The 26,513-nt window shown below is 48.5% G+C and overlaps 1 protein-coding gene across 4 annotated transcripts in view; it reads left to right on the top strand.

Annotated features, from left to right (window-relative positions):
• Myo16 (myosin XVI) overlaps positions 1–26,513 on the top strand; it is a 524,203-nt gene that overhangs the window by 431,591 nt on the left and 66,099 nt on the right. For 3 of the 4 annotated variants that reach the window (XM_004663404.3, XM_045145893.1, XM_045145892.1), the window contains exons 29-32: positions 9,543–9,639; positions 14,100–14,346; positions 16,472–16,740; positions 24,879–26,048. In XM_004663404.3, coding sequence (XP_004663461.2) covers positions 9,543–9,639; positions 14,100–14,346; positions 16,472–16,740; positions 24,879–26,048 — 1,783 coding nt within the window. The remainder of the gene's footprint in view (positions 1–9,542; positions 9,640–14,099; positions 14,347–16,471; positions 16,741–24,878; positions 26,049–26,513) is intronic. The other variant, XM_045145894.1, reaches the window with a different exon arrangement.

Genomic DNA, 26,513 nt, shown 5'->3' with positions numbered 1-26,513 from the left:
GACATGGTCTGAACGGAATCCACATGACAAACTTCTCCTGCTGATTTCTCTAAGTGGAATCTCTGCTGATTACATGTATTATTCTTTATGAAACAGTGCATGAGTTACTTTATTTGTGGGAAAATAACCTAATTGTTTGGATTAAGTCATAGTTTGAAAATGAGTTTTTAAATCATCTGTGATTAGTTTTATTGTAATTATTATTGAGATATCTTACTAAATATAAGCACTTTTGGTTCGGTGTTATGTTAGGGTAACTTTGAATGTAATCCATCTGCAAACTTGCACCTTGACAGGAGCTTTTAGCCAGCATGTCCTGCCTTATAAATGTGTGGTTGGCATCAGGCTCATGTGGAACATGGTTATTTTGCATGTTGTGTCCTTTCTGTAAAATGAAAACTTTTGAAATTAATTCTAAGTTGAAAAATAGGTGGTCTGATCTGATTTTCACACATTTTCTGTGCATCAACCGGTTAGAGGATGCTGTATTCTGGGTGGTTACTTGAATGCTATATTAATTTCTCAGCCATCTGGAGGGATGACGGATGGAGAAATAAATCTGTTGGAGTGGGTCCCCAGATTTGGGCTAGCCACGCAGTGAGCACTGGATCGAGTGAGCTTCCTCAGTTCAGAATGCTTTCAGACTCTCACTGCTTTTCTCCGTCCTGTGGGTGGAGGGAGCTTCCACACAGTCAAAGTGGTGGCATCCCCCATGGTCCCAGGAAGCAGGTGCCTGCGGTGACTTTCCCCAGAGGCCACCCTCAGAGACAGTGTGACATCTAGGAATTGAAATGTGAGTCAGGCACAAGATGCATCTATGGACTTGAGATCACACACAGGAAGTACTTAAAGAAATGAGAACTTCAACTTCACCTCAGGTGTTTCTGTGTGTGAAATAGATATAAAAGACTTCAAAAAATAATGAAAGGTCTCACAAGAGCCACACCCTAAATCTTAATGAAATATACTTTTCTCCTTTGTTTTGTTCACTAACAACGAAAAGTCTCTACAACCATCATTTTTTTCATCACTGTCTTCCTAGTGTAAGTTACAGAATGTCTTGAAGTCCATCTTCGGAGACACGTGCTCTTCAAAGGATTTCCTCCCACAGTTCTGAGAACTGCAAGATTAACACTTTATCATAGCACTTCATAAAATCAGTTGGATGAAGGATTTATTATTCCATTAATCTAAAATAGTACAGTAGAGATAAGATAATAAAAGTAAGAGCAAAAAACTGTTCAAAGTTTTAACCATCCTCTACTTTTTTTAAACATTTTCTAAGATGAAGCAATTGTACTAAGGGCCTTGGCTCTTATTAGTACTATAAATTAATGGTTTATAACCTGTATTTTAGTATTCCAGGAGCACTCCATGAATCACCTATAACTATAAGAGCTAGAATGCAGCCTACAAAGTGACTTATGTTATTTCTTTTTCTCTGGAATTATCTTTGTTGAAAAAATAAACATTAGTGATTTAACAGTATCTCTTAAAGAAACGTGCTAACTGCAATTGCCTTATATACGTATCAGTTTTCATTTACTTCCTATTTACTGAATACTTAAATGTACCCATTCCCACATGTAAGTTAATACTTTATCATAAAAATTGGTATATATTCTTCATAAGTAATGTGAAAAATTATGGGAGAAGTTACAAACTGCCTAGACTGAATTTTCTAGGGAGAACTACACCACATTTGGAGAGCACTCACACAGGTTTCATAAGTCTAGGCTTGATCTTGACTTACCCTGCCTCTCTGGATTTCATAAAGACAGATAGTGTGCCTGTTCGCCCTGTTTTTTTTTTTTAAATATATTGTTTATTTATTTATTTGTTTGAGAGAAAGAAAGAGGCAGAGAGAGAGAGAGAGAGAGAGAGAGGGTGAATGGGAACTCCAGGGCTTCCAACCACTGCAAATGAACTCCAGATGCATGCGTCTCCTTGTACATATGGCTCACGTGGGTCCTGGAGAAAGAACCGGATCATCTGGCTTTGCAGGTACACGCCTTAACTGCTAAGCCATCTCTCAGCCCTGTTTCCCCTGTTTTCATGCGTGGTGGGTGGGTGTCTCAGTGTGACGTCCTGTAGGCACATGGCTTAGCCTAGTACGTGACACGGGACCTTGCCTACTCCCACCCCATTCTCAGAGACCATGCTGCCCTTCCTCCAGGTGACCTGCATGTGTCTCCTTCAGTGTTTGCTGAGCACGTTTACAGTGCTGGGACTGTACGTGGCCACCACGATTGCTCACACATGGGCACACAGCCTGGTGACTACCATGGCTAACTGCACCCCATGCATTCTTGAACAATGACACTCCACACCAACCGTGAAGGAGGTGGGCATCCATGGACGGCACATGGGCCACTGGGTTGAAAGGAAGGGCTAAAAGCGATCTCCAGGGCTTGGAGGCTTGGAGGTTGTGCAGTGGCTAGAAGTGAGTATTGAAAACCCGTCAGGCTGCCCGGGAGGATTGGAGTGTGATCCTCCCCAGCCCCACAAAAGAGCCACGTGCAGTGGTGCACACATCGGTGATCCCAATGCGCCCATGACAATGGGCAGCTGAGCCAGGAGAACCCAAAAACTCAGAGACCAGCTAGTCTGGCAAACATGGCGACAGAACAAGAAGAGAGACCCTGTGTCAAAGAAGGGGGAAGGGAGCACAGACACCTGAGGCTGTCCTCTGACCTCTGCACATGTGCAAAGAAGCACACATCTGAAAGGCCTCTCCCACCCCCATCTGCGCGCGCGCACGTGCACACACACACACACACACACACACACACACACACGAGCTCTCATCTCAGTGAACACTTGTCTTTTCCCTGTCACTCTGAAGCTACTTAGCCTGTTTGGGTGGCTTTGGTTGGCTCTTCACAATGCTTGTCTCTGGAAAGGAAGATTTTTTTTGGAGTACTTTTATCCATATTGATATGATTTCTATAATGAAATAATGTATATGATCACATAGTCACTAATTTGCTATTAAGCTCAAAATAGCAGTTTTATTCATCACTGCCTGCTGTGCAGGCCATTCTGTTCTAGGTGAGAGTAATTAATTTTTCCTATCCTATAATTATATGTAATTCAAGCCAAACCACCTTTTTCAAGTACCCGAAGATACGGTACTCTATTAAATGTGTATGGCTGTAATTATCTCTTCGGTGTTGAGGTTGAACTTCAAGAATAGTCTCCTTATAACAAAGAGAACTTGTGTGTTAGTACAAATTTATCCTCAGCAGATATTTAGAAGAATATTCAGAACGAGGCTGCACACAAAAACATTTCCATTTAGTAGCTTTACAAGGCTAGCATGAATATGTAACATGTGAGATATTAATAGTAAATATAGAATCCACAACAGCAAAGGTCATCCCTTGAAGCAGGCAGTGGGAGGAGCATGAGAGTCCAGCCTGGAGGGAGGGGCCTGTGAGCTTCTGGAAATTACATGCCGCTTTCTACCCATCTGTGAGACTGTGAAGCAGGTCTTTTCAAATATCTGATTTATATATATATATAAATGGATGGATGGATGGATGGATATGTACACATACAGGAAAGACACATGCTAGAATGATTGATGAATAAATGTAAGATCGTAAAAATTGGAAAAAAAATGTAAGAGCATGCTATGAGAAAAGAAAGGCAGGAAGGGTTGATATAGGTGATGGACTGTTCGTAGCACATATGGAAATGTTGGAGTTTGCTGGGTGCTTCTCTTGGGAAGAGAAGACCTGGTAGGCATAGAAACTTGTTAGTCTTGGTAGAAATAGAAGAAACAGTCTTTCACAAGGGCACAGTGACATTCTCAGATCAAGCCTGATGGGAGAACACTGCAGACTTCAGAACACATGAAAGAAAGATCACATTGTTTCTCGTGGTTCCTGGAAAACTACACTCTGCAGGTTGTGAAGGCCTAGGAAGCAAGGCACTTTCTGTAGCCCTGGTATTGCCGTGAAAGAAGTGACGACTCTCATTTATGCGCTCAGTTACATCTTGTGTGCCGTCGTTAAATGGAAAATGTTTACCACTCTGCAATAGATTTAGATCAAGGGAGATTAAGATTTAAAGATTACCTCTTATCAGTAATGAAAATAAAATACTTCTGTAGCAAAGAAACTAGCAATGCTAATAAGACGTTTCTCATTAAAATGCCATCTGTGTTAATAATACATCTCAGTAATTATAGATGTAAGAATAGATGTGAGCCAGTGCACCACCACTGCACGCTCTGCATCATTCAGAAAGAACCGCATGCGTGGCACCACATCAGCCCTGCTGGTGTAGAAGGATCTGGAGTGAGTGGGAAGCTGAAACAACAGTAAGCAGCCTCTCCTTCACAGAACTAAAAAGGGCTCATTCTCAGAGGGAAGTAATCAAGCTGTGAAGGGCTTGGGAGGGGAAATCTATAGCATCGTGTTAGCTTATAGACTACGTGAAGTCATCAGAGTTTCTGGAAGGTAAAGAAACCAGAGGTAGTGTTCAAGGTGAGGCAATGAGCAGGGACAGAATGGAGAAAGAGTCAGGATGAGAATTTCCATCGGCGATGCTGTGTCAGAAAGGGTGGCCCGGAGACATGAGATGTCATGTTCTTGTTCTTTGAATTGCATTACATGTGTTTTTATAAAATAAAGTAATAAAACAGTTGAAAAAGGCTTAGAATGTTTCATACTTTTAATGTTTTCAATTTTTTGTTTATTCTTATTTATTTATTTGAGAATGACAGATATATATATATAGAGAGAGAGAGAGACAGAGAGAGAGAGAGAGAGAGAATGGGTGCGCCAGGGCCTCCAGCCACTGCAAACAAACTCCAGAGGTATTTGCCCCCTTGTGCATCTGGCTAACACAGGTCCTGGGGAATCGAGCCTTGAACCAATGTCCTTAGGCTTCACAGGGAAGCGCTTAGCTGCTAAGCCATCTCTCCAGCCCCAGACTTATTTTAGGGGAATGGTCTCTTTTGAATAGCTGAGATCCTGTTCTAGCTAGTGTCTGTTACACAGAACCCATAGGCAAGGGAATAAACAAACTTGAATAGCCCTTAGAGTTCTACCTTGGGGGAAGAGGAAATAGTGGGTGAGGATGGGCTGAAAATTGTGAGGGAGAAACGGTACCTCTATCTTGGGGTTGCGGTGATTCAGGAACATCAGCAAGATGGAGCTCTTGCTCTCTGAGGTGAGCACGTAGTATATGAACTCAAGGAGAAGAGAGCATAGCTGACCGTCTGCAGGCCTGTGCTCAGGCACCAGATCCGCCTGTAGGCCTGAGTCTCATCCAGGGTATGCTTCTGGAATAGAGAGCTCATCTGGGAGTGAGAGAACAATACAGAGTGGCCAGCCGCATGGTAAGGAGCCTGTGGAAATGCTGGCACCGAGGTGGCATGCAGAGGAGATGAGAGCCTGTTACAGGCTGCAAGTTTCTTGAGTGACCTAGACACTGATAACATGGTATGCAGTCTGCAGACCAGCATTGTGGCGCCCTCCAGCTTGGCAGAGGTGCAGAATTTCAGATCCCTCTGGACCCGCATTGCCATGAGACCTCTGGGGGGGGGGTGGGAGGGGAACATGCACACTGAAGACAGTTGAATGTCCAGAAACGCATTAGGCTTTTACCCTGGTGGCCAGAGAACCAGCTCTCTGCCCAACTCACCGCCTGACCACCGTCCATTTCCTTCACACAGTTTCAGCCCAGAGGCTGAGTGACGTAGCTTCCAAGGCCTGAGCCTGAGCGGGAAGCGCATTCTCCTACTCCGTAGATGGTTCCTGTCAGCCCCCTCTGGGGACACATTTCCCTGTTACATCACAAACAAGCGCTATTCGCTTTTCTGCATGGCCTGCTGTAACCAACCTTTTCACATTCTTTGAATTGGCCACACCCTTTAATTCAAGCAGAGCCATAGGTCCCCACTTTCAGCCTTAGTTTATACCCACAGCAGATACGATACTCACTGGGTTATTTGGGTGCAGGAAGTGGATGGAATAGTAACTTCCATGTAGGGTGTACAGAATAGATATGTATCCCTCACATCCATAAGACCTCGTGGACATCACAAAATGTGGGGCATCACTGTTTTCCTCTGTTATCCATAGTTGAAATGATCCATCACTCTTCCCCATTTCGTTGAAGCATAGAGGGCATCATGCAGGGCTAACAGCTGTCTTCTCTCTTTATGAGAACTCTTTCAGAGATTCTGCCAGAGACACGACACTCCTGAAGATCACCTTTTAAAAACATAAGTGGTTGACAAGATCCCTTAGTACCTCTTTACTAAAACAATTCCCCATGCCACCCATACCCTTTCCACAGCCATTCCCATGTTTCTCTGCTTCCACATCCTGCACCTCTTTAAAAAAAAAAAGAAATCCCTGAGAACTGGAGCAATAATTTCAGCATTGGAAGTAATCAATGACAATTTCAGTTAATCCTTTAAAATCTGTCACTTCCAAACAAAGACATCCTACTGGTTCTCTAATGAGCATCCTGATGACTGTGATTCTCAGATGGTTTGCTTTTACAGGGTCAGGGGGACATGAGCATGTGCCTCTCAGATAAGAACACTCTGCCTCCAGGAGTACCTAAGAAAGGGCTCCAAGCTTCCCTGTCTGATTTTGCGGGGGGAAATAAATCCTTCCATGGGAGAGCACTGTGCTTTGCAAGTCAGTGTCGCATACTGGCTCATGTGTTTGAACACTTGGTCCCCAGCTGGAGGGGCTGCTTGGAAAGATTGTGGAAGCTTTGGGAGGTGGGGCTGTGCTGCAGGACGCGAGTCACTGGCTACAGGCGTTGAGATTTTACAGCCAGCGCTCACCTTCTGTTCACCCTCTGTTTCCTGATGGGGGACACAATGTGACCAACTTCTGCCGCCATGCCTTCTCGACGGTGACGGGCTGTATCTCCTTGAAATGCAAGCTGAATAAACCCTTCCCAGAGAGGTTTAAGAAGGAACTTTAGAAAATTCAATCCAAATTTTAGAAGCTATTTTTGTAACATTTGGACTTTATTTTCTAATCTGATAGCCTATTCCAGCTGGAATACAGACATGCACAATATCCGGGTATTTCCTGGTATGCCCTGCAAGGAGCGGGCTAATTTCCCTCCCTCGTGTCCGCACAGGTGTGTGCAAGGCGTGTCAGGCTCTGGCTCTCTTTTCTCATGCAGGCTTCCCTGTCTCACACTCGTCTTCTACCACCGCTCCAATATGAGCTGGAACATTCCTGTTATTTATAAAGACCAAATGGCTTAGAATGGCCTCCTCCAAAACCATTTGTGCTGTGGACATAATTACATCATTGAAAAGGGCATGTCTTTTGTCAGGATTTTCTAGCTGCTAACTTTCCCCAATGAACAATGAGTTCACTGAACACAAGGAGCCCAAGTCCTTGATCTCCCCAAAGCCTATCACAGAGTTAAAGATAGGTCTACTATGGTATTTTTAATGACTGATGGAAACAACCAATACCTTCTTTCTGGCCGAGGATGCAGAGTTCTTTTTTTTTTTTTTTAATTTTTATTTATTTGTTTGAGAGAGACAGACACAGAAAGAAAGACAGATAGAGGGAAAGAGAGAGAATGGGCGTGCCAGGGCTTCCAGCCTCTGCTAACGAACTCCAGACGCGTGCGCCCCCTTGTGCATCTGGCTAATGTGGGACCTGGGGAACCAAGCCTCGAACCGGGGTCCTTAGGCTTCACAGGCAAGCGCTTAACCACTAAGCCATCTCTCCAGCCCCAGAGTTCTTATTTCTTCCAATGAGTCTTCTCCACGTAATTCTCCTTCCATACTCAAAGGTCCCTCAAGGGTTTCACATTCTTCCTACTACGTATTATTTGGGGGGGGGGTCCATGTTGTGACCTGTATTTGTGTGGGTTTAGCTTGGGATTCTTTTCATTTCAATGAGCTGCACCCCACATACTGTGATGCCCCAAAAGGTGGCACTGCTTCTCCTTCCCCATGCCTGCCTCATAGATTCTTTCTGCAAAGCTCATAGACAGTCTCATGTTCTTCCTGCACAACGGCTATAATAAGCCATTAGTGAGAAGAGAAAGGAACCCGTGAGTTATAAACATGCCTAGGCGGAGAACAGTTACAAAGCGCTGTAGCCTTCCTCCCGTGTGACTGTCTCAAATTGTAGCTAACTCAGAGAAAATGCAGTGAAGGTGCATGGCTCTGACCAAGAGTCTGTGACAGAGCACAGTGAAGGCGTGAGGCTGCGACCTGAGCTGCTCACAGAGGATAGGAGCTAAAAGCTGTCCGCATCAGCTGACTTGATCTCCCCATGTGGCATGGTGCAAGCTCTGGGTCATAGCCTCTAGAACTTTCTGCTGCATTCAGACAGCAGGTTATGGATGAGGGAAGACTGAGGTTACAAACTAGCAGGACACTAAGTATATTTGGGGTAATTCATTCTACATGCGAAGAGGCTCATAAATACCAAAACAGCTTTGGCCAGGCATCCTGAAACATGCGTTACCTCTACAGGCTCCGAGGACACAGGGTGTGGACACAGTGCTAGCCCTCGTGCCTCTGCGGGGTGTGGCTTGGTGTATGGGGTGTCATCAGTTGGAAGTCCCCTGCCATGCCTAGGAGTGCCCATGTTAGTCTTCCTCTCATGTTAAAGGTGTTCTTCTCAAGTGCCAAGAATATGCTAGCAAGCATTACCAGGAGCAGTATTTTCATTACCTCACAGAACAGCAGCTCCAGGCTTCTTGCACAATTCCACTGGGATGCAGCGCGTGCTTCCACAGTCATTCCTAAGAGCCCAGGAACACTCGCAGTGTGAGGGCCACCCCTCGTGACTACCACTGTCCCGTGAGCTCTTCTCGAGGAAGCACACTCACAGTAAAGTCACTTCCACAGTGCGCAGTGGTAGCTCACCGTTCTTGTTTGTAGAAACTTTCTTGTGCCCTTGTTCTCATCAGCAGTGCATGTAGGTGAGTGTGGGTGTCCATGCAGCTTTCCATAGAAGCTGATTTGATATTATGGAGTGAGTTCCTTACAAAAATAACTGGTACAAGTGCTGTTTGTGCAAACATTTAGAAGGTGGCTGCTCAGAAATGAGTTTCTGGAGAGTTCTACTTCTGTGCTAAAGTTCATTAAGCTCAGTGAAGTCAGTATGAAGACACAGAGCGGGGCAGCAAGGGCTGAAATGCACATACTGTGGGCACCAGGGTTGTTCAGTGTTGGGTTCTCAGTACTGGACCAGGTGCAGCCTCCCCTCCGTGAGTGGGGAGAAGAAACCACCCTCCATGACCGAGAGGCCCTGGCACAGGGCAGAGTTAACCTTCAGGCAGAGTCAGGGCCAAGCCCACAGTGCAACCAGCACATCTGCAGTGTTTGTACACACTGGTGACAGGTTTGCCCGCATGGCCCACTGTGTTCCAGGACGAAGCCTTTGGCGTTTTGTTGGAGTGAGAAGTGTAGGATAGGACAGCATCCTTTAGCTAGTGCTGGGATGGGCCCCTTCCAGCCCTCTGCTGCCGGTTTACCCGTCAGCCCGCAGCCCCCTGTTGCTAAACGTGACTCGCCCTTTGCCTTGCAGATGGGAGTCCACAGAGTGTTCCTCAAGTACCGGCATGTGGACCAGCTCAGTGAGCTGAGTCTCCAGCTGCAGAGGAAGATCGTCACCTGCCAGAAAGGTGAGCCACGCGTGCACACGCATGCGCATGTGTGCGTGCGCATACACTCACACACACTCACACTAAGTGACCTCATTTGACGCGTGAGTATCGAGATCCTTTGGTGCACCTCTGAGTTTAAATGACAGGGAGGTGGTCATCATAGTAGGCCTCTACTCTTCCAGGCTATGTCAGGACAAGTCATTTTGGGAGCGTGACTCAGTCTACTGTACAGCTATTTTGACATCAGGGTTGGTAGTCCTTCTTTTTAAAATTAAGTAGATTGTGTATAAAATTACCTATTAAATTTTCATCTGCCTCACAACTTGGAGGAGGAAGTAGCCATGTCTTGTTATCTCTCCCTTCCTTACCTTCCTAGTGGCCCCTTTGCGAGTCACAGGTCAGTGCCGTGCCATTGGCGCTTGCAGTGGGTGCTTTCCCCACCTGGAGTGGAGCTCAGCAGCGGTGCAGATTCCCGTGGCGCCCACCTCAGTGGCTCTACAGTTCCTGCCTGCAGGCCAGGAGTCAGACAATGGACCAAACTGAATTTTTCGGCAGGTCTACATACTCCTTGGAAAACCCCTATATATATATTTTTTATAGCCATTAATATCTATTTCATTATAACAGTGGGAGAGATGCCATTCTGATGTTGTTTTCTTCTAAAATCCCAAGTGAGGGCTGGGGAAATGGCTCAGGGGCTAAGGCGTTTGGATGCAACGCCTAAGGATCCTGTTTCAATTCACCGGGACCCACGTAAGCCAGATGCACAAGGGACACATGCATCTGGAGTTTGTTTGCAGTGGCTAAAGGCCCTGGTGTTCCCATTCTCTTTATCTACCTATGCTTCTCTTTCTCTCTCTCTCAAATAAATAAAAGTACAAACTCTTTTTAAAAAAATCCCAAATGAGCCGGGCGTGGTGGCGCACGCCTTTAATCCCAGCACTCGGGAGGCAGAGGTAGGAGGATCGCCGTGAGTTCAAGGCCACCCTGAGACTACAGAGTTAATTCCAGGTCAGCCTGGACCAGAATGAGACACTACCTCGAAAAACCAAAAAAAAAAAAAAATCCCAAATGACTGTTCAAAAGAAAGCATGGAAAAAAAGTACCATGCCTCATAAGTGAATGTTTATAGTATATTTAAAAAAACTAATGTACTTAATAATTCAATTCTTTGTGCAAAAGTAAGAGAGGAAGAATGGATATGTATGACAGCCTTGTAGTGACGTGATGAGGCAAAGAGCTTAACTCTGTGTGAAACTTGCTATAACAAGGGATCCTGATCGGATGGCACTCCATCCTGTCTCCTCTGGAGCCTCAGTGGTGTGACCCATGTGACGTATCCAGGAGGTTCCAGCCATCCGTGATGACAAAAGGTCCTGCCATACGCAGATCCCTCAAACATGTCAAAATCTGGCATGTCCAGCTTAAGTCATGCTCAAAGTCCACAACCTCCTTTCAAGGGACCAAACATCTGTCATGATCATTTCACATCTGCTCCCTACAGTAGAGAGAGAGAGAGAGACAGAGAGAGAGAGCGCGCGCACATAATCCTGGTCCCTCTGCATTCAGGTACCCCCGAGTCTTCCAGGGCCGACAGGAGGCAGAGGGAAGGAGGGCAGAGAAGACCTCAGTGGGCGTAGTGTGGCCTGACACTGGTCTTCCTGGCTAGAGGAGTATAGCCCTGTGTGCTGGTCACAGCTGTGGCTTCTGAGGCCTTGAAATCTGTAGTGCCCGCCCGATTCCAGCACACATGTGGCACCTTTCTGGGAAGGTGGTTCCCTGAGTGAGGAGGACATAGTGCCGCTTGTGGATCTGAATCCCTCCTCTCTCTGGCTTACGGTTACTTGGCCCCCATAACTTCATCCTTCAGTGGGTGGATCAAGGCTGGCCTGGGTCTGGTTGGAACCTCACCCTGTAGGTAGCGTCTGAGCTTGTTCAGGCCTGCTCTGTCTTCTCACCTGCACTATCTCAGCCCCAGGCATGCTGACTGAACCCAGCGGAGCCAGGATGAGTCCCAGTTCCTGCAGTGCTGACCATGGAGAGGCCAGCTCATGTGCTCCAGGTCTCCCTCACGTAATTAGAGAGCTCTGTGCCATGTCTTCTGTGGAGCACCCACGGAAAGTTCCTCTTCTAGGTGGACACAGTGATTACATTGCCTCACACAACCAACTCAGAGCAGAAGAGATGAGCAGATCCTGGCCTGGTCACCTTTCTAAGGATAAAGATTGAGAGAAGCCTTTAGCATGGCATTAGGAAAAAAAAAAAAAAAACTATAATTTTATTTTGCACAAATGAAATAATGGATATAAAAAGCACTTTCAAATGACAGCCTTTTAAAGGAAAGCATTGATTTTTATTTTCATGTCTCTTAGAATGGTTTTCTTGACATTTTTGTTAATATTAAATTCACTTAAAATTTATATAATCTGGAGGCATTTCCATGTTTTACATCAATGAATGCTTGGGAAAAGGAAGCTGTAACATTTGGTTTTAAATCGAATGGCTGCAGTCTCGCCTTTTTCCTGCTAGGAGTTCCTCTGACTGTGCATGCCATGTTGCCTTGGTGCCCATGAGCATGCAGAGGCCAGCAAGCTGGTTTCACAGGGGCTGTCCTCTGATGTACCAGGAAGACAATGTCAGTCCCCACCTGCAGCCAGTTCGCTTGTGTCAGGCGTCCTTCAGGAGCACACTGAACAACTGCGAGATATTTTTAAAGAACTTTTGAAGGCCTGCAGTGTGAGCCAAGTGTCCTCAAGTGCACTCGAGCCCCTGAGGGGCCTGGCTGCGTCAGGCTGTGGGAGGAAGTCTGGTCTAACCTGGGTCAGTTTTCCCTTTATTCCAAGAGATTAAACATTTCGGAAGCATGTTCACCTGCACCTTTCAAAAGCCGGTCTCCAGCGTTTGCATTTGGCTGTGTCTTGTTTTGAATGTCCAAGGAAGAGTAGGTCCACAGGCCGCAGTAAGATCTTTGGCCTGCTTCAGTGTTGCTCGGCACTCCCTCGCTTGGCTCCCAGAAGTCTGACTTACCTTTTACTGTTTAATTGAGTTGTAACTGTATGGATTAGTGCAGCAGAACCCTCTATTGCAGGAACTTTAGCCTGAATCCAAAGTAATTCAACATTGAGTGTCGCCATCTGAAGGGGAAAAGCCCTGGGTGCTGGATGCCTGTGTATTACCTTCCTCTGCTGCTCTAAAGTAGAGAAAGTGTTCCCCTTTCGCCTTCTAATCAAGTAAAGGCATCAGTGTGCGGTCTTAGATGACCCATGCATCTAACTTTACAGCACGAAATGATTTTAAATCAGGGTTTCATAAACACTTTATTTCCTGAAAGCTAGAGTAGAGAATGTTAGGCGTACACTGTGGCTTTTCTTCGTCCTCTATCTAACCTGAGGCCCTTGGATCTGGCACCTCGGAGCTGGGCCGCAGCGTGTGAAGGGTTCCTGTGAGGAGTCGGGGCATCCTGCTTCACCTTGCCCACAGCGTTCACCGAGCTCTGGCATCCCCTCGAAAGGCCTGCTCCCCCAACGCAGCCAGCCCCCGTTCCGCCCTGAGCTCTCAGAGCAAGGCCAGTTTTCTTCCCCAGAACGCGGCCTGCCCAGGTCCACCCCGCGCTAATGGCTAGCAAGCTCTTCCTCCTATTGATCGCATAGGCTCTCCTACGATCTTTCCCTGGGGAGCCACCCATCCCACATAGATGGCCTCAGGCTGCCTGGAATTGAGCTTGGCCTGGTGCACAAAGGAGTCTGAGCACAGCCTCTGCGTGCCTCAGTTGCGTGCGCTGGAAATGAGTTTCATCTTCACTCTACCCACCATGGGGTTGTGGGGTGTGTGACCATTTTATTTCCTCCTAAAATGAAACGATGGCATGCCTGAGAAACAGAGGCACCTCTAAATAGTTCCCTTTGATTTTTATTTTCAACAAAATTCCTGCTTCTAAAAAATTCCATTCCTTTCCCAAGTTTTACTCGTCTGTCAGGCCTTCTTTCCCGGATAGCAGGAAGGCTGGGTTTCCTGTACTTTTCATCAGATGCTCTCTAGTATTTGATGCAGTGTCGGACTCTAGGAATTAAGTCAGAATTACCAAAACAACATACACATGAGACCTCAAAAAGTAGCTCAGGGAACCTTAGCAGTTTCTGGAAATTTCAACATCATGAAAGATACTAAGTGTGTGTCAGAATAGTGCTGTGGGAGCCACACCCAGTCCTTCGTTCACTCTTTACAGCCATCGCTGTCCTCTTGTGTTACCAGAAAAAGGAGAGAGCTTTACATGAAACCTTGCTCAGCTCAGGGGCTGTGGCTTCATCATTACTGAGTCCTGAGGGCCTCACCAAGGGCAATAGGAATGTTCTAGAAACCCCCTCCTTTGTCCCGGTTAGACGCACAGTGTTTTTCAGAGCTTCTGTGGTTGTGAGTGCTTGGCTGGGTTTCTTTCCCCTTTGCTCTGTCCACTGACTGTGGCTCTTTCTTCTGTGAAGTTGTGAGAGGGTTTCTGGCCCGCCAGCACCTTCTTCAGAAAGTGAGCGCTAAGCAGCAGGAGGTCGCATCCATCAAGAGCTTTCTGCAGAACACAGAGGACATGGCCCTGAGAACCTATGATGCATTAGTCATTCAGAACGCTTCAGACATTGCCCGGGAACACGACCGGCTCCGGAAGGAAGTGCATGCTTCCTGCCACAGAGAGCAGCTGGAGGCCAGGAGCAAGCCAGAGGACGGGATCCAAAGGTGAGGCGGCCAGGCTGCCCCTTTAGTCCCCTAGTGAGGGATTCCAAGAGGCCCCGAGGACGCTGGTGGCCCTTCCTGCAATGCACGAACACGACACAACAGCAGTTACAGCTTGTGAGAGTCCCCTGCAGTCTAAGGCATGCTTCTCCTGGCTCTCCTCTAGTGAACCCAAAAAGCCACGCGTGCACGTGCGTGTGATAGTTCAGTCACGTGGGCTGCCTCCTGCTTCCCTGACTGAGTTTCTGATGCCTCACAGCCTCAGAATCACTCAGCGTCCCAAGCGCTTGAACGTGGGTGTTAGCCAGAGTAGACATCAGGGCCCGGCATCTCATGCCATCACGCTAGGCTGGCCCCCATTCTCCCAGAAATCATCTTACCAAGTCACTGAGCCACCACCATGTGTGAATGTAATAAATGAAAGACAGATAGATAGATAGATAGATAGATAGATAGATAGATAGATAGATAGATAGATAGATAGATAGATAGACAGACAGACAGACAGACAGACAACTTCAGTCACTGGGGAGGTGGCCAATGTGAAAAGCGCTAGGAAGAATAAAGCTTTTTGTTTAAAAGTGCCATGGAGCTGCTAAGACGGGGTCTGTAACTACGCCTGCTGGACTCACAGCGGTGCGCTGGACCGTCCCCGCCGTGTACTTGATGGGGCCAGCCGTTCTCGAACCCGACAGACTTTCTGGGAGAGTGGGGACTGGGCTCCTTCGCGTTTCATTTCATGGCCTTGAACTTGGAAATACTTGATTTCTTACTAGCATGACTTTATCTTGCCATCACTGTCTTACCAAATCATTTTTTAAATATTTTTATTTATTTATGTATTTGACAGAGAAGGAGAATGGGCACACCAGGGCCTCCAGCCACTGCATACAAACCCCAGATGTATGCACCACCTTGTGCATCTGGCTTACGTGGGTCCTGGGGAATCGAGCCTCGCTCCTTTGGTTTTTCAGGCAAACACCTTGACCACTAAGCCATCCCTCTAGCCCTCAAATCATTTTTTAAGTAGAAATGGTAATATCTTTGCTAATTAGCTTCAAATATCTCAGTGGTTGAATGTTGAGAAAAGATTCCTTTTGAATAACAACAACAGTTTAAAAAAAAACTGTAATTAAACATTACAGGAAAAACGAATTACTCACTGAAGGCCGCACTCTTGTCCGCGGTAACTTCATTGTCTGCATGATGGGCAGCTCCAAGCAGTGGTGGATCCCAGCCCTGCTGGCGTTCTGCGCGGAAAGATATCATTACTAAAAAACAAAAAAAAACAAAAAAAAAAAACAGAGTTCGGAAATTCCTCATAAAATGAATGCAGTGGCATCCTCCTCACAGTATGTGATCACACTGACATGTGAAGGCACAAGGGTTTTTCTTTTTTTTAAATACAGATAACTGTTCTTTCTTAATGACTTCTGGAATAATATTTATTATTTTCTCTGCTGGAACTAAGCAGTCACCCCTAGTTTCTCAATTTGATGATATATTTATTTGCTTGCTGTAAAATTAAGGGGAGACACATCTGTCTGCTTGTTTTTTGAATACCAGCAGTTCACTTGGCAATAGGCAAACACATGGAATCATAGGAAAGATGATAGCTTCGCACTGAATTTGGTCATTCTAGTGGAATTTAAGCAGCAAGGGGGAGGACAAAAGGGGGGGCAAAAATGGATGGAGAGAGAGGGAGCATGTGCTACCATGTGAGCCTTCCGCAGTTCTACGTGAAGCACTCTCCTCTGGGAAGGGAATGTCCAGGAGCTCCTGCACTGGATGCATCACTAACTCCTTACTAAGATGGGTGTCCCAGAAATTGTCATTCAGATTCAGGTGTAAGAATCAGACTGAAAAATTCACTCCGTGAACGCGTGATAGAAAGTGTGGAGCTGAATGGTGTGTTCCTGTGAGAAGGTTCCACAGCTGCCATGAGGAACCGTTCAAGTGCTCCTTCCCAGGAGCAGGTGAGGCTGGCAGCTGTCCCTGTGCACTGCCCACGGTCCTCCAGAGTGCCAACGAGCCTCACGTCAGGGAAGTGGGCTGCTTGTTCTCACCAGAATAACGCCTGGGCCTCTGGGCTCTGTGGCTGTCTGTGTTCTGTTTTCTCTCACCTAAGGCCTGAAGACCAGAATGGGCCCCGGCATGCCCACTCCGGCTGTGTGCCAGTCCCCATGGCAGTGGACAGCCTAGCCCAGGCCCTTGCCAGCCCATCCACCCGGTCTCCATCACTGCACTCAGTGCTCAGCATGGATGACAGCAGCAGTCTCCCATCACCACGGAAACAGCCTCCACCCAAACCAAAGAGAGACCCCAACACACGACTGAGTGCCTCCTACGAAGCTGTGAGTGCCTGCCTGTCGGCTGCCAAGGACACGGCCAATGAAGGTTAGCAAAGGGGACCGATGAGACACAGTGCGCAGGGCTGCTTGGCGTGGGGCTTTGCTCTGTGAGTGCGATTGTGCCGTAATAGATCCTTAACAGAAGTAACTCCAGTTGTTGGCTCCTCAACAGCTCTTTAGTCATTTGACATCAGTTAATATTATTCAGGTCTCTAAGCCGCTGAGGGACAAGTCACTTTAGCATCATTTTGTCACTCTGGGTGCCTCCTCTGTGGAATTCAGAACGTTAGTTGCTGCTTCATATTAACTGTGTGCTGATTAAAAGGTTAAAAATATATATATATATTCATCAGGCTTTCCTGTGGTCACAAGAAAGGTTAACAGAGGAGAAGTACTACAACAAATCTCAGCTACCACAACAACGAGATAAGAGAGCAAAAAAGCCCAGAATATTTCTACAACAGGAAAGTGGCAGTGTTCTACACCAGCTCCCGTAGATTCACGTATACACAGCAATCATTGCTTAATTATTAATTTTGAAACTTTGAAAAGGAAGTAAGTGCTTCTTGCCAGGATGCTCACAAATTTACAGCATATTGATTTCTATGGCTCACATGTATTGATCATATGTGCCTTCCTTCATGGAGCGACAGTCCTGTTGGGAAGGGCAGATGTAACAGCAAACAAGAGTGCATGAGGGTTTTCACCGACCATCAAGGCTGTAGAGGAGTGGGCAGCTCACCAGTACTGTGGGAGGAGTAAGGGAGGATCTAAGTGAATGCAGGAGGGAAGTGTTCCATAGACCTCACTCACTAGAAGATACAATCTGAACATGGACTTGAACTGACTTTCTATGGTAAACAAATGAACCAAACATACAAAAAAAATAGCCCAATACAGTCGATGTTGAGGAAGATAAAGATGAGCAGCACACAGAGGCAGCCCTGGCTTTGGCCTCAGTATCCATGGCAATAAGGAGAAGTGGTCTTTGAGCATTTTGTGAGGGCTGGGATTACTGCTGGTCATACTGCACTGGTAATGGGAGAGGAGAGGAGAGGTCCATCCTTAGTGTGGTCATACTGCACTGGTATTGGGAGAGGAGAGGAGAGGTCCATCCTTAGTGTGGTCATACTACACTGGTATTGGGAGAGGCGAGGAGAGGTCCATCCTTAGTGTGGTCATACTGCGCTGGTATTGGGAGAGGAGAGGAGAGGTCTATCCTTAGTGTGGTCATACTGCACTGGTATTGGGAGAGGAGAGGAGAGGTCCATCCTTAGTGCGGTCATACTACGCTGGTATTGGGAGAGGAGAGGACAGGTCCATCCTTAGTGTGGTCATATTGCACTGGTATTGGGAGAGGCGAGGAGAGGTCTATCCTTAGTGTGGTCATACTGCACTGGTATTGGGAGAGGAGAGGAGAGGTCCATCCTTAGTGTGGTCATACTACGCTGGTATTGGGAGAGGAGAGGAGAGGTCCATCCTTAGTGTGGTCATACTGCGCTGGTATTGGGAGAGGCGAGGAGAGGTCCATCCTTAGTGTGGTCATACTGTGCTGGTATTGGGAGAGGAGAGGAGAGGTCCATCCTTAGTGTGGTCATACTGCACTGGTATTGGGAGAGGAGAGGAGAGGTCCAACTTAGTGTGGTCATACTGTGCTGGTATTGGGAGAGGAGAGGAGAGGTCCATCCTTAGTGTTGTTATTCTGCACTGGTATTGTGAGAGGAGAGGAGAGGTCCATCCTTAGTGTGGTCATACTGCGCTGGTATTGGGAGAGGCGAGGAGAGGTCCATCCTTAGTGTTGTTATTCTGCACTGGTATTGGGAGAGGAGAGGAGAGGTCCATCCTTAGTGTGGTCATACTGCGTTGGTATTGGGAGAGGCGAGGAGAGGTCCATCCTTAGTGTGGTCATACTGTGCTGGTATTGGGAGAGGAGAGGTCCATCCTTAGTGTGGTCATACTGCGCTGGTATTGGGAGAGGAGAGGAGAGGTCCATTTTTAGTGTGGTCATACTGCACTGGTATTGGGAGAGGGGAGGAGAGGTCCATCCTTAGTGTGGTCATACTGTGCTGGTATTGGGAGAGGAGAGGTCCATCCTTAGTGTGGTCATACTGCGCTGGTATTGGGAGAGGAGAGGAGAGGTCCATTTTTAGTGTGGTCATACTGCACTGGTATTGGGAGAGGCGAGGAGAGGTCCATCCTTAGTGTGGTCATACTGCGCTGGTATTGGGAGAGGCGAGGAGAGGTCCATCCTTAGTGTTGTCATACTGCGCTGGTATTGGGAGAGGCGAGGAGAGGTCCATCCTTAGTGTGGTCATACTGCGCTGGTATTGGGAGAGGAGAGGAGAGGTCCATCCTTAGTGTGGTCATACTGCACTGGTATTGGGAGAGGAGAGGAGAGGTCCATCCTTAGTGTGGTCATACTGCGCTGGTATTGGGAGAGGCGAGGAGAGGTCCATCCTTAGTGTTGGTCATACTGTGCTGGTATTGGGAGAGGCGAGGAGAGGTCCATCCTTAGTGTTGGTCATACTGCACTGGTATTGGGAGAGGAGAGGAGAGGTCCATCCTTAGTGTTGTCATACTGCACTGGTATTGGGAGAGGCGAGGAGAGGTCCATCCTTAGTGTTGGTCATACTGTGCTGGTATTGGGAGAGGCGAGGAGAGGTCCATCCTTAGTGTTGGTCATACTGTGCTGGTATTGGGAGAGGCGAGGAGAGGTCCATCCTTAGTGTTGGTCATACTGCACTGGTATTGGGAGAGGAGAGGAGAGGTCCATCCTTAGTGTGGTCATACTGCACTGGTATTGGGAGAGGAGAGGAGAGGTCCATCCTTAGTGTTGGTCATACTGCACTGGTATTGGGAGAGGAGAGGTCCATCCTTAGTGTGGTCATACTGCGCTGGTATTGGGAGAGGAGAAGAGAGGTCCATCCTTAGTGTTGTCATACTTCACTGGTATTGGGAGAGGAGATGTCCAACCTTAGTGTTGGTCATACTGCACTGGTATTGGGAGAGGAGAGGAGAGGTTCCCCCTTGTGTGGTCATACTACGCTGGTATTGGGAGAGGCGAGGGGGAGGTTCTTCCTTAGTGTTGGTCATACTGCACTGGTAGTTTGACCGTTGAGGGAGATGTTCATTTTTGTGTGTTTGTTGGGTCCAGTGTTGGGTTATTCAGCTTTATGACAAGGACAGGTGCAAGCACCTAGAAAATCTTTGAGGGTCCCCAGGTTCTGAAGAGGACAGAGTGAGTCCTGCCTGGAAGAAGGGTACCTGTCCTCCTTTCTGAGTGCTTGAGAAGACTTTTCCTTTCAGCACAGCCCTTGAAGTGGTGGAACAGTCTTTGCCACTGTCTGTGCCGTAGGAACTCAGCACACAGGCTTGGTACATGTGTCCAAGATGGGTGTGAGGAACACCGAGAAGAATTTTTGTCAGCAAGGAAGATGAGTGAAATGTGAAGAATGCAAACCAAAGAGTCTAGATGGTCCAGTAATATTGAAAATATACCTCGACAAATAAAAACAAAGAAAAGAAAATAACATAGGCACTGAGCGTGTACACGATGTGGACATCATTCTCATAGGAAGAATGTAGACAAGCTCTCTTAGCTGGTGTCCACGGGCCTCGAAAGGAGCAGTGCCTTAGCACAAGTCCTCTTTGTGTGCAGCCCTCAACAGCCCCTGTCCGGAGTCATCAGGTGCCAGTGACACATAGTTGTACAAGGGACTAAAGAGTGAGGACAACATGAATACAAAACGGAGTTGGGCCCAGTGGATAAAATACCTAACCAACTCTGTGACCTGATTTGGAAGACACACTCCACTTCTTTTTAGGGGAGATTTATTTACTTGTTTATTTATTTATCTATGTGTTTATGTGTTCACTTTGTTTACTTATTTGTTTGTTTTCAAGGAAAGAGAGAGAGAATGTGTTTGGGAGTGCACCGGGGCGTCTTGCCACTGCAGACGAAGTCTGGTCATGTGCCATTTTGTGCATCTGGCTTTATGTGGTATTGAATTGAACCCAGGTCAGCAGGCATTGTAAGCAAGTACCCCCAACTATTGAGACATCTACCCTCCTCCATTTAAGAAATATTTATTGACAACTTCCATAATTGTAAACAGTACTCCATTGTAATTCCCTCCCTCCTCCCACTTTCCCCCTTTGAAACTCCCCCTCCATCATATCCCCTCCCCCCTCAGACAGTCTCTCTATTTTGATATCATGATCTTTTCTTCCAATTATGATGGTCTTGTGTAGGTAGTGTCAGGCACTGTGAATCAATGGATATCCAGGCTATTTTGTGTCTGGAGGAGCAGGTTATAAGGAGTCCTACCCTTCCTTTGGCTCTTACATTCTTTCTGCCACCTCTTCTGCAATGGGTCCTGAGTGCTGGAAGGTTTGATAGAGTTATTTCAGTGCTGAGAACTCCTCTGTTACTTCTTCTCAGCACCATGATTCCTTCTGAATCATCCCAAGGTCACTGCCATATGTAAAGAGAAGGTTCTTTAACCAAAAGTGAAAGTAGTGTTAATATATGGGTATGAACATTAAGAGATGTGCTTACTGGGCAGTTTGATGAGTACAGTATATACATTTAGCCAGACAGCAGCAGACGTTAGGACTCATGACTACCCCGATGTAGGTCTTCAGTGTCAGGAATGTATTCCCTCCCAGGGAGCAGGCCTCCAAGTCCAATTAGACTGCGGTTGGTTCCCCCATGACAGACATTGTTAATTGCCTTGTTTAAAGCTTTATTCTAGAATAGTAGTTGGCTCATAGCAAGTGTAATACTGAGCTATCTCCCCTTCCTGAGTGAACACATAGGTGAAAGAAGTATTGTCTGGTCTACAGAGATGGCTCAGCAGTTAAAGCACCTGCCTGAAAAGCCTAACAATCCACATTTCGTTTCCCCAGCACCCATGAAAGCCAGACGCACAAAGTGGCACATGCGTCTGGAGTTCACTTGCAGCACGTAAAGGCCTGGCCATGCCCATATTCCTCTTCATTCATCTCTCTCTCTCTTCCCCTCCCTCCCTTGTGTGCTCTCTGTCTCTCTCTCTCTCTCTTTCTTCCCCTCTCTCCCTTGTACTCTCTCTCTCTTTCTCTCTCTCTCTCTCTCCCTCTCTGTACGTCCGTCCGTCCCTCCCTCCCTCCCTCCCTCCTTGCACACAAATATATTTTTTCCTGCAATCTCATGAGAACAAATTGCCAGGATTGGATAATAACTTCTTAGCAAAAGTCCTTGGTAGTAAATTTTCCTGACACCCGAAGTTTGAAAGATATTAAGTCTTCCATAAACACTACCTGAGAAATTGGTTACTGGACCCCACAGGAGAGCAGCAGCCGTGTGGTTTGCCCCTGTGCCACAGGCATCCCGTCAGTTTCAGCTACTTGCTCTTGTGGCTCCTCCTGCCTCCCGGCTGCGCACCAGGACCGGGCAGACCCGCAGAGGAGAAGTCACGAGCCAAGCCGGGCAGCAAGCCGCTGTGCTCGCAGCGCAGGGAGGCCGACTTCCGCGGGGCTGCAGCGGGCAGGGTCAGGAGGCCAGGGCAGTGCGCCTGTGCACAGGCGAAGCCCCGTGGGAATGGCGCAGAGGGGTGAGATAGAAGGAGAGGTGGCTTGGCGACCACTCCACCACAGTGAGTCGACTTGGGCAGGCAGCTGGCGGGAAGGCCAGCAAGCCAACACATCATTAGGCATCTCTTGTGTCCCAGCTCCTGTGCTTAGGGCTCATGTTCCCCTGAGGCTGAGCCAAATTGAACAGGAAGACTTAGAAACCAAGAGCACATACACTGATCCTCCTTCCCCACCCCCCCTCCATAGATTGTGTCTGTTTTCTTTTCCAGAGAGAGAAATAGGGCCAGGTAACTTGTGCCCTGGTACAGATGGTGATTCAAATGTCACCAACATGCCTTAACAGGAAAAAATCCAAAAAGAAATACCTTGTTTGAGAAAATACTTCCCTGACAACAGAGCTTAAACATGATAGGTCTGAGACGTGGGAACGTGGTGTGACTTCGAAGCTCCTGTGTGACATCAGCACTTAGCCTAATGTTACCATCACTGTGTGGCCGCATAATGTCTTCTGATTTCATCCCAACAACGTTAAAAGCCATCAGTTATTTTATGCATACAGTTCAGGGCTAAAACATTGGAAAATTCTTTTTGTAAATCTCTTTTAACAGCCCTTAAGCCCTTAGGGGCTGGAGAGATGACAGAGGAACAGGAAATCATGCTCCCTACACAGTCCGTGCCGTGCTCTGGTCCTGCGCCTGCACCAGAGCCGCAGCCTCACTGTAGGGAGCTCCATCCGCCTTCCACGGTTCCTTCCTGCCCATGCAGTAGGAGCGATGCACGTGATGAGAGCCCAGGCGCAAACAGGCGTCGAAGCACAGGCCGTACACTCAGGGCCTCCAGTCTCCAGGGCGACCTTTAGTGTACAGTCGTGGCCCCTGCATAGTCAGGGGCATTATAGACAGAAACATGCTTGGAGATGTCCACACTGCTTTTTGTTGTTGTTTGCTTTTAATTTTTAATTTATTTTTGAAAGTTTCTTATATATACATAATTTTATTCTGTTCACACCCATTACCTTCTCTTCCCCCTCCCAGTCCTTCTGCATGCCTTCTTTCCAGTAAGTCCTCCTCCTACTTGCATGTCTTTTGTATGTGCACGACCCACTGGGTTCAGTCAAGGTGGCTCACATGAGCATGGGTGGTTAAACCTGGCACATGGGCAGAGTGCCAGAGGCCACACCATCAGTTTCTTTCATGTTGCTGGGATAAAGAACTTGACCAGAAGCAGCTTTGGGAGAAAGTGGTTTATTTCAGCATACAGTTGTTTTTTTTTTAATTTATTTATACTCGTGTGTGCCACATCCCCAGCCCTCAGTATCAGTTTTGAAGGAACATCTGTCATGGGGGCCAAAGCTTGTAGGAGCAGACAGCCTCCACCCTGCCTTCACAGAATCAGGGAGGAGGTAGGCAGTGCAAGAACACCAAACGGAGCTGGACTTATGACACCTCAGCCCTCTCCCAGTCTCACACTTCCTCCAGCAAGGGTCTACTCCATCGAGGTTCAATAAACTGCCCAAGTAGCTGGGGAACAGGCCTGCAAATATGAGTGCATGGGGAACGTTCCACCTCCAAACCACCCCTGAACAAAAGTGACTCCCCATTCCCCAGCAACCATTAACTGCCAAAACTTCAGGGCAAGGTGGCACCCATGAGCCCCTTCTCGTCTACGCTGGGATGCTGACGGGCTCAATCTTGGCCGGGCCCCGGCCTCACAGCAGCCGTGGTTGCCATCCGCACTTCCTGCGCGCCCTGCGTGGGTCTCGGGAGGGTGGGAGACGGGCAGCAAGTGCAGCGCCATGAAGCAGCCTCGGCGGGCAGGGCCCTCTCAGCCTCACCCTGCCGCCAGTGCATGAGGCTGAAAATACAGACGTCGTGGACGACGCCGTCCCCCGCCAGCCCGGCTGCCTCCCCGCGTGCCCAGCGTCTCCGTAGCTGCTTTCTGGGTGGGCTCGAGCCCAGCTTTGTCGCAGGCTCGCAGAGGTGGTGGGATCCAACAGCTTCCTTAGAGAGCTGCAGGCTGCACAGCCAGGGACTTTCCTGTTCTTACATGGGATACCCTGCATTATACTGGGGTGCAAAGATGGCCTCAGAGGGAAAGAATCATCTGTTCTCCATTGCCATTGAAGTGTGGGAACAGTGTGCCAAGTGCCAAAAGGAGCACTTTGCACACACACGTTGGCACCGCCCGGAGGTAGTGGCTTTATTCGCGTTGTAAAAAGGAGTGCCACCGGAAGCTGAGCGAAGTCGGTTCGAGACACCTCGTTCAATGAGAGCCCTCCATCACTGCCTGCTGCCACAGCCTCCCAGCATGCAGCTCTGCACCCCGGGCCCTGCCTCCTGCTCTGCATACCTTCTGATTCCTCCTCGACGCCCTGTGCTCCTTTGCCAGGGGACATCTCCCTCAGCTGTGGACCAAAAGTCAGGCTTCCTCTTGGGGACCTCAGATATTTGGGCTGCCCAGAGAGCTGGGAGGGTGGCAAGGATACTGGTCATGGGTCCCTACTGTTTGGAGGGCATAAGAGCTATAGCAAGTAGGGAGAGCCAGGCAGGAGACACTAGAAACAAGCCCAGGCACTTGCTAATGACCCTCGCATCTCTCCGTCTTCTCTCCCAGCTCTGACTCGTCCCAGGCCTCACAGTGATGACTATAGCACCATGAAGAAGATCCCCCCTCGAAAGCCAAAGCGAAGCCCCCACACGAAGCTCAGTGGCTCCTACGAAGAGATATGGGGACCCCGGCCTCCAGGAGTGGCCTGCCAGGCGGGCATACATCAGGTGCCAGGGCTGCTGACCGTGCAGTGGGCCGGGGCAGATGCCCTGCCACAGCGCACCCCACAGCTGCAGCTGCGCCTGCCCCTGCCCCAGGGGGACTACGAGGATGACCCTGAACCCGTGTACATAGAGATGGTGGGGAACGCGGCCGGCGCGGGTGCGCTGGAGGCCGACAGCCCTGGGCAGGGTGAGTCTGTGTATGAGGAGATGAAGTACTTCTTGCCCGAGGAAGGCTGCGGCCGAGGTACGCTCTCCTTCCTGCCTGGCTCGCCTCCTCTGCTTCTGGAGACTCGAAAGACCGTGGCCTTGGAGGCTGCTGAGGGGAGCTTCCAGACCCTCAAAGACGCTTGCGACATCCCACCACCCTTCCCCAACCTGCTTCCCCACCGGCCGCCTCTCCTGGTCTTTCCTCCCACCCCGGTGACCTGCTCCCCAGCCTCTGATGAGTCGCCCCTGACACCCCTGGAGGTAAAGAAGCTGCCGGTTCTGGAAACCAACCTCAAGTACCCTGTGCAGTCCGAAGGCTCCAGCCCCTTGTCAGCACAGTACTCCAAAGGCCAGAAGGGGGACAGCGGCCGGCCTGCGTCACCAGGCTTCCCGGCGTTCAACGGGTCTAGCCAAGTGTCTCCACCATCCACGCCTCCACCGCCCCCAGGCCCACCCCCAGCGCCCTGCCGGCCACCCACACACTTTGCCTTCCCACCCGACACTGTCCTGGTCACAACAGCAAAAACACTGGCCACCTCAGACCTGTCCAGACCACAGCCAAAGCCCAGCCCAGCCCCAGTGGCCAGTCCCTGCAGTTCCTTCTCCAAGGTCCCATATTCTCCTGGAAGGGCAGCCAGAGCTGACCTCAGGAAGGCCACAGCCACTTCCTCCCCTCCTGGACCTTACAGTCCACCCAACACCAGGTCACTGGCCAGCCCCCTGGATGAGCTGGCCAGTCTCTTCAACTCGGGAAGGAGTGTGCTGCGCAGGTCCGCGGCAGGACGGAGGATCCGGGAGGCCGAAGGTGAGCAGAAGTGTGCATGGGGGACGTACGCCTTTACCACACCCTCGGTCTCTGCGTTGGAAGAACGTAGTGCCCATTGTGATCCGTACCAGCCCCAAAAGACAATGCCATGCAACAAGTGTGGCCAAGGAAGTAGAAATTCCCCTTTCCCTAGGAATAAATGAATTGGTACTGGACACAGGTGAGCCCGAGCAGGTCAAAGTTGCCCATGGGTCCTTTCCCTAGAATGCTTCCTTACAACCGGGAATGGTACTGTCTACAAGATCACAGTGCCAGTTTGCAGGTTTGCATTTGATTGACAGGTCACCATGCACTCCTGGGGTGTTTCTGCTCTGTCGTCCGTCTCGTTTGGGCCCATGGCATCAGGGGTTACCCCCTGTCCACTTAATACCACTCCCCTGGGGTGTCTCCGCATGCACCATTTTGTGCCCACATCCCACCCAAGTACCATCTCAGTATGCTTCT

Source organism: Jaculus jaculus, chromosome 3 (genome assembly GCF_020740685.1).
Source record: "Jaculus jaculus isolate mJacJac1 chromosome 3, mJacJac1.mat.Y.cur, whole genome shotgun sequence".
NCBI lineage: Eukaryota > Metazoa > Chordata > Mammalia > Rodentia > Dipodidae > Jaculus > Jaculus jaculus.
The sequence above is the reverse complement of the archived record's forward strand: the minus strand, read 5'-3'. Positions and strand labels throughout refer to the sequence as shown.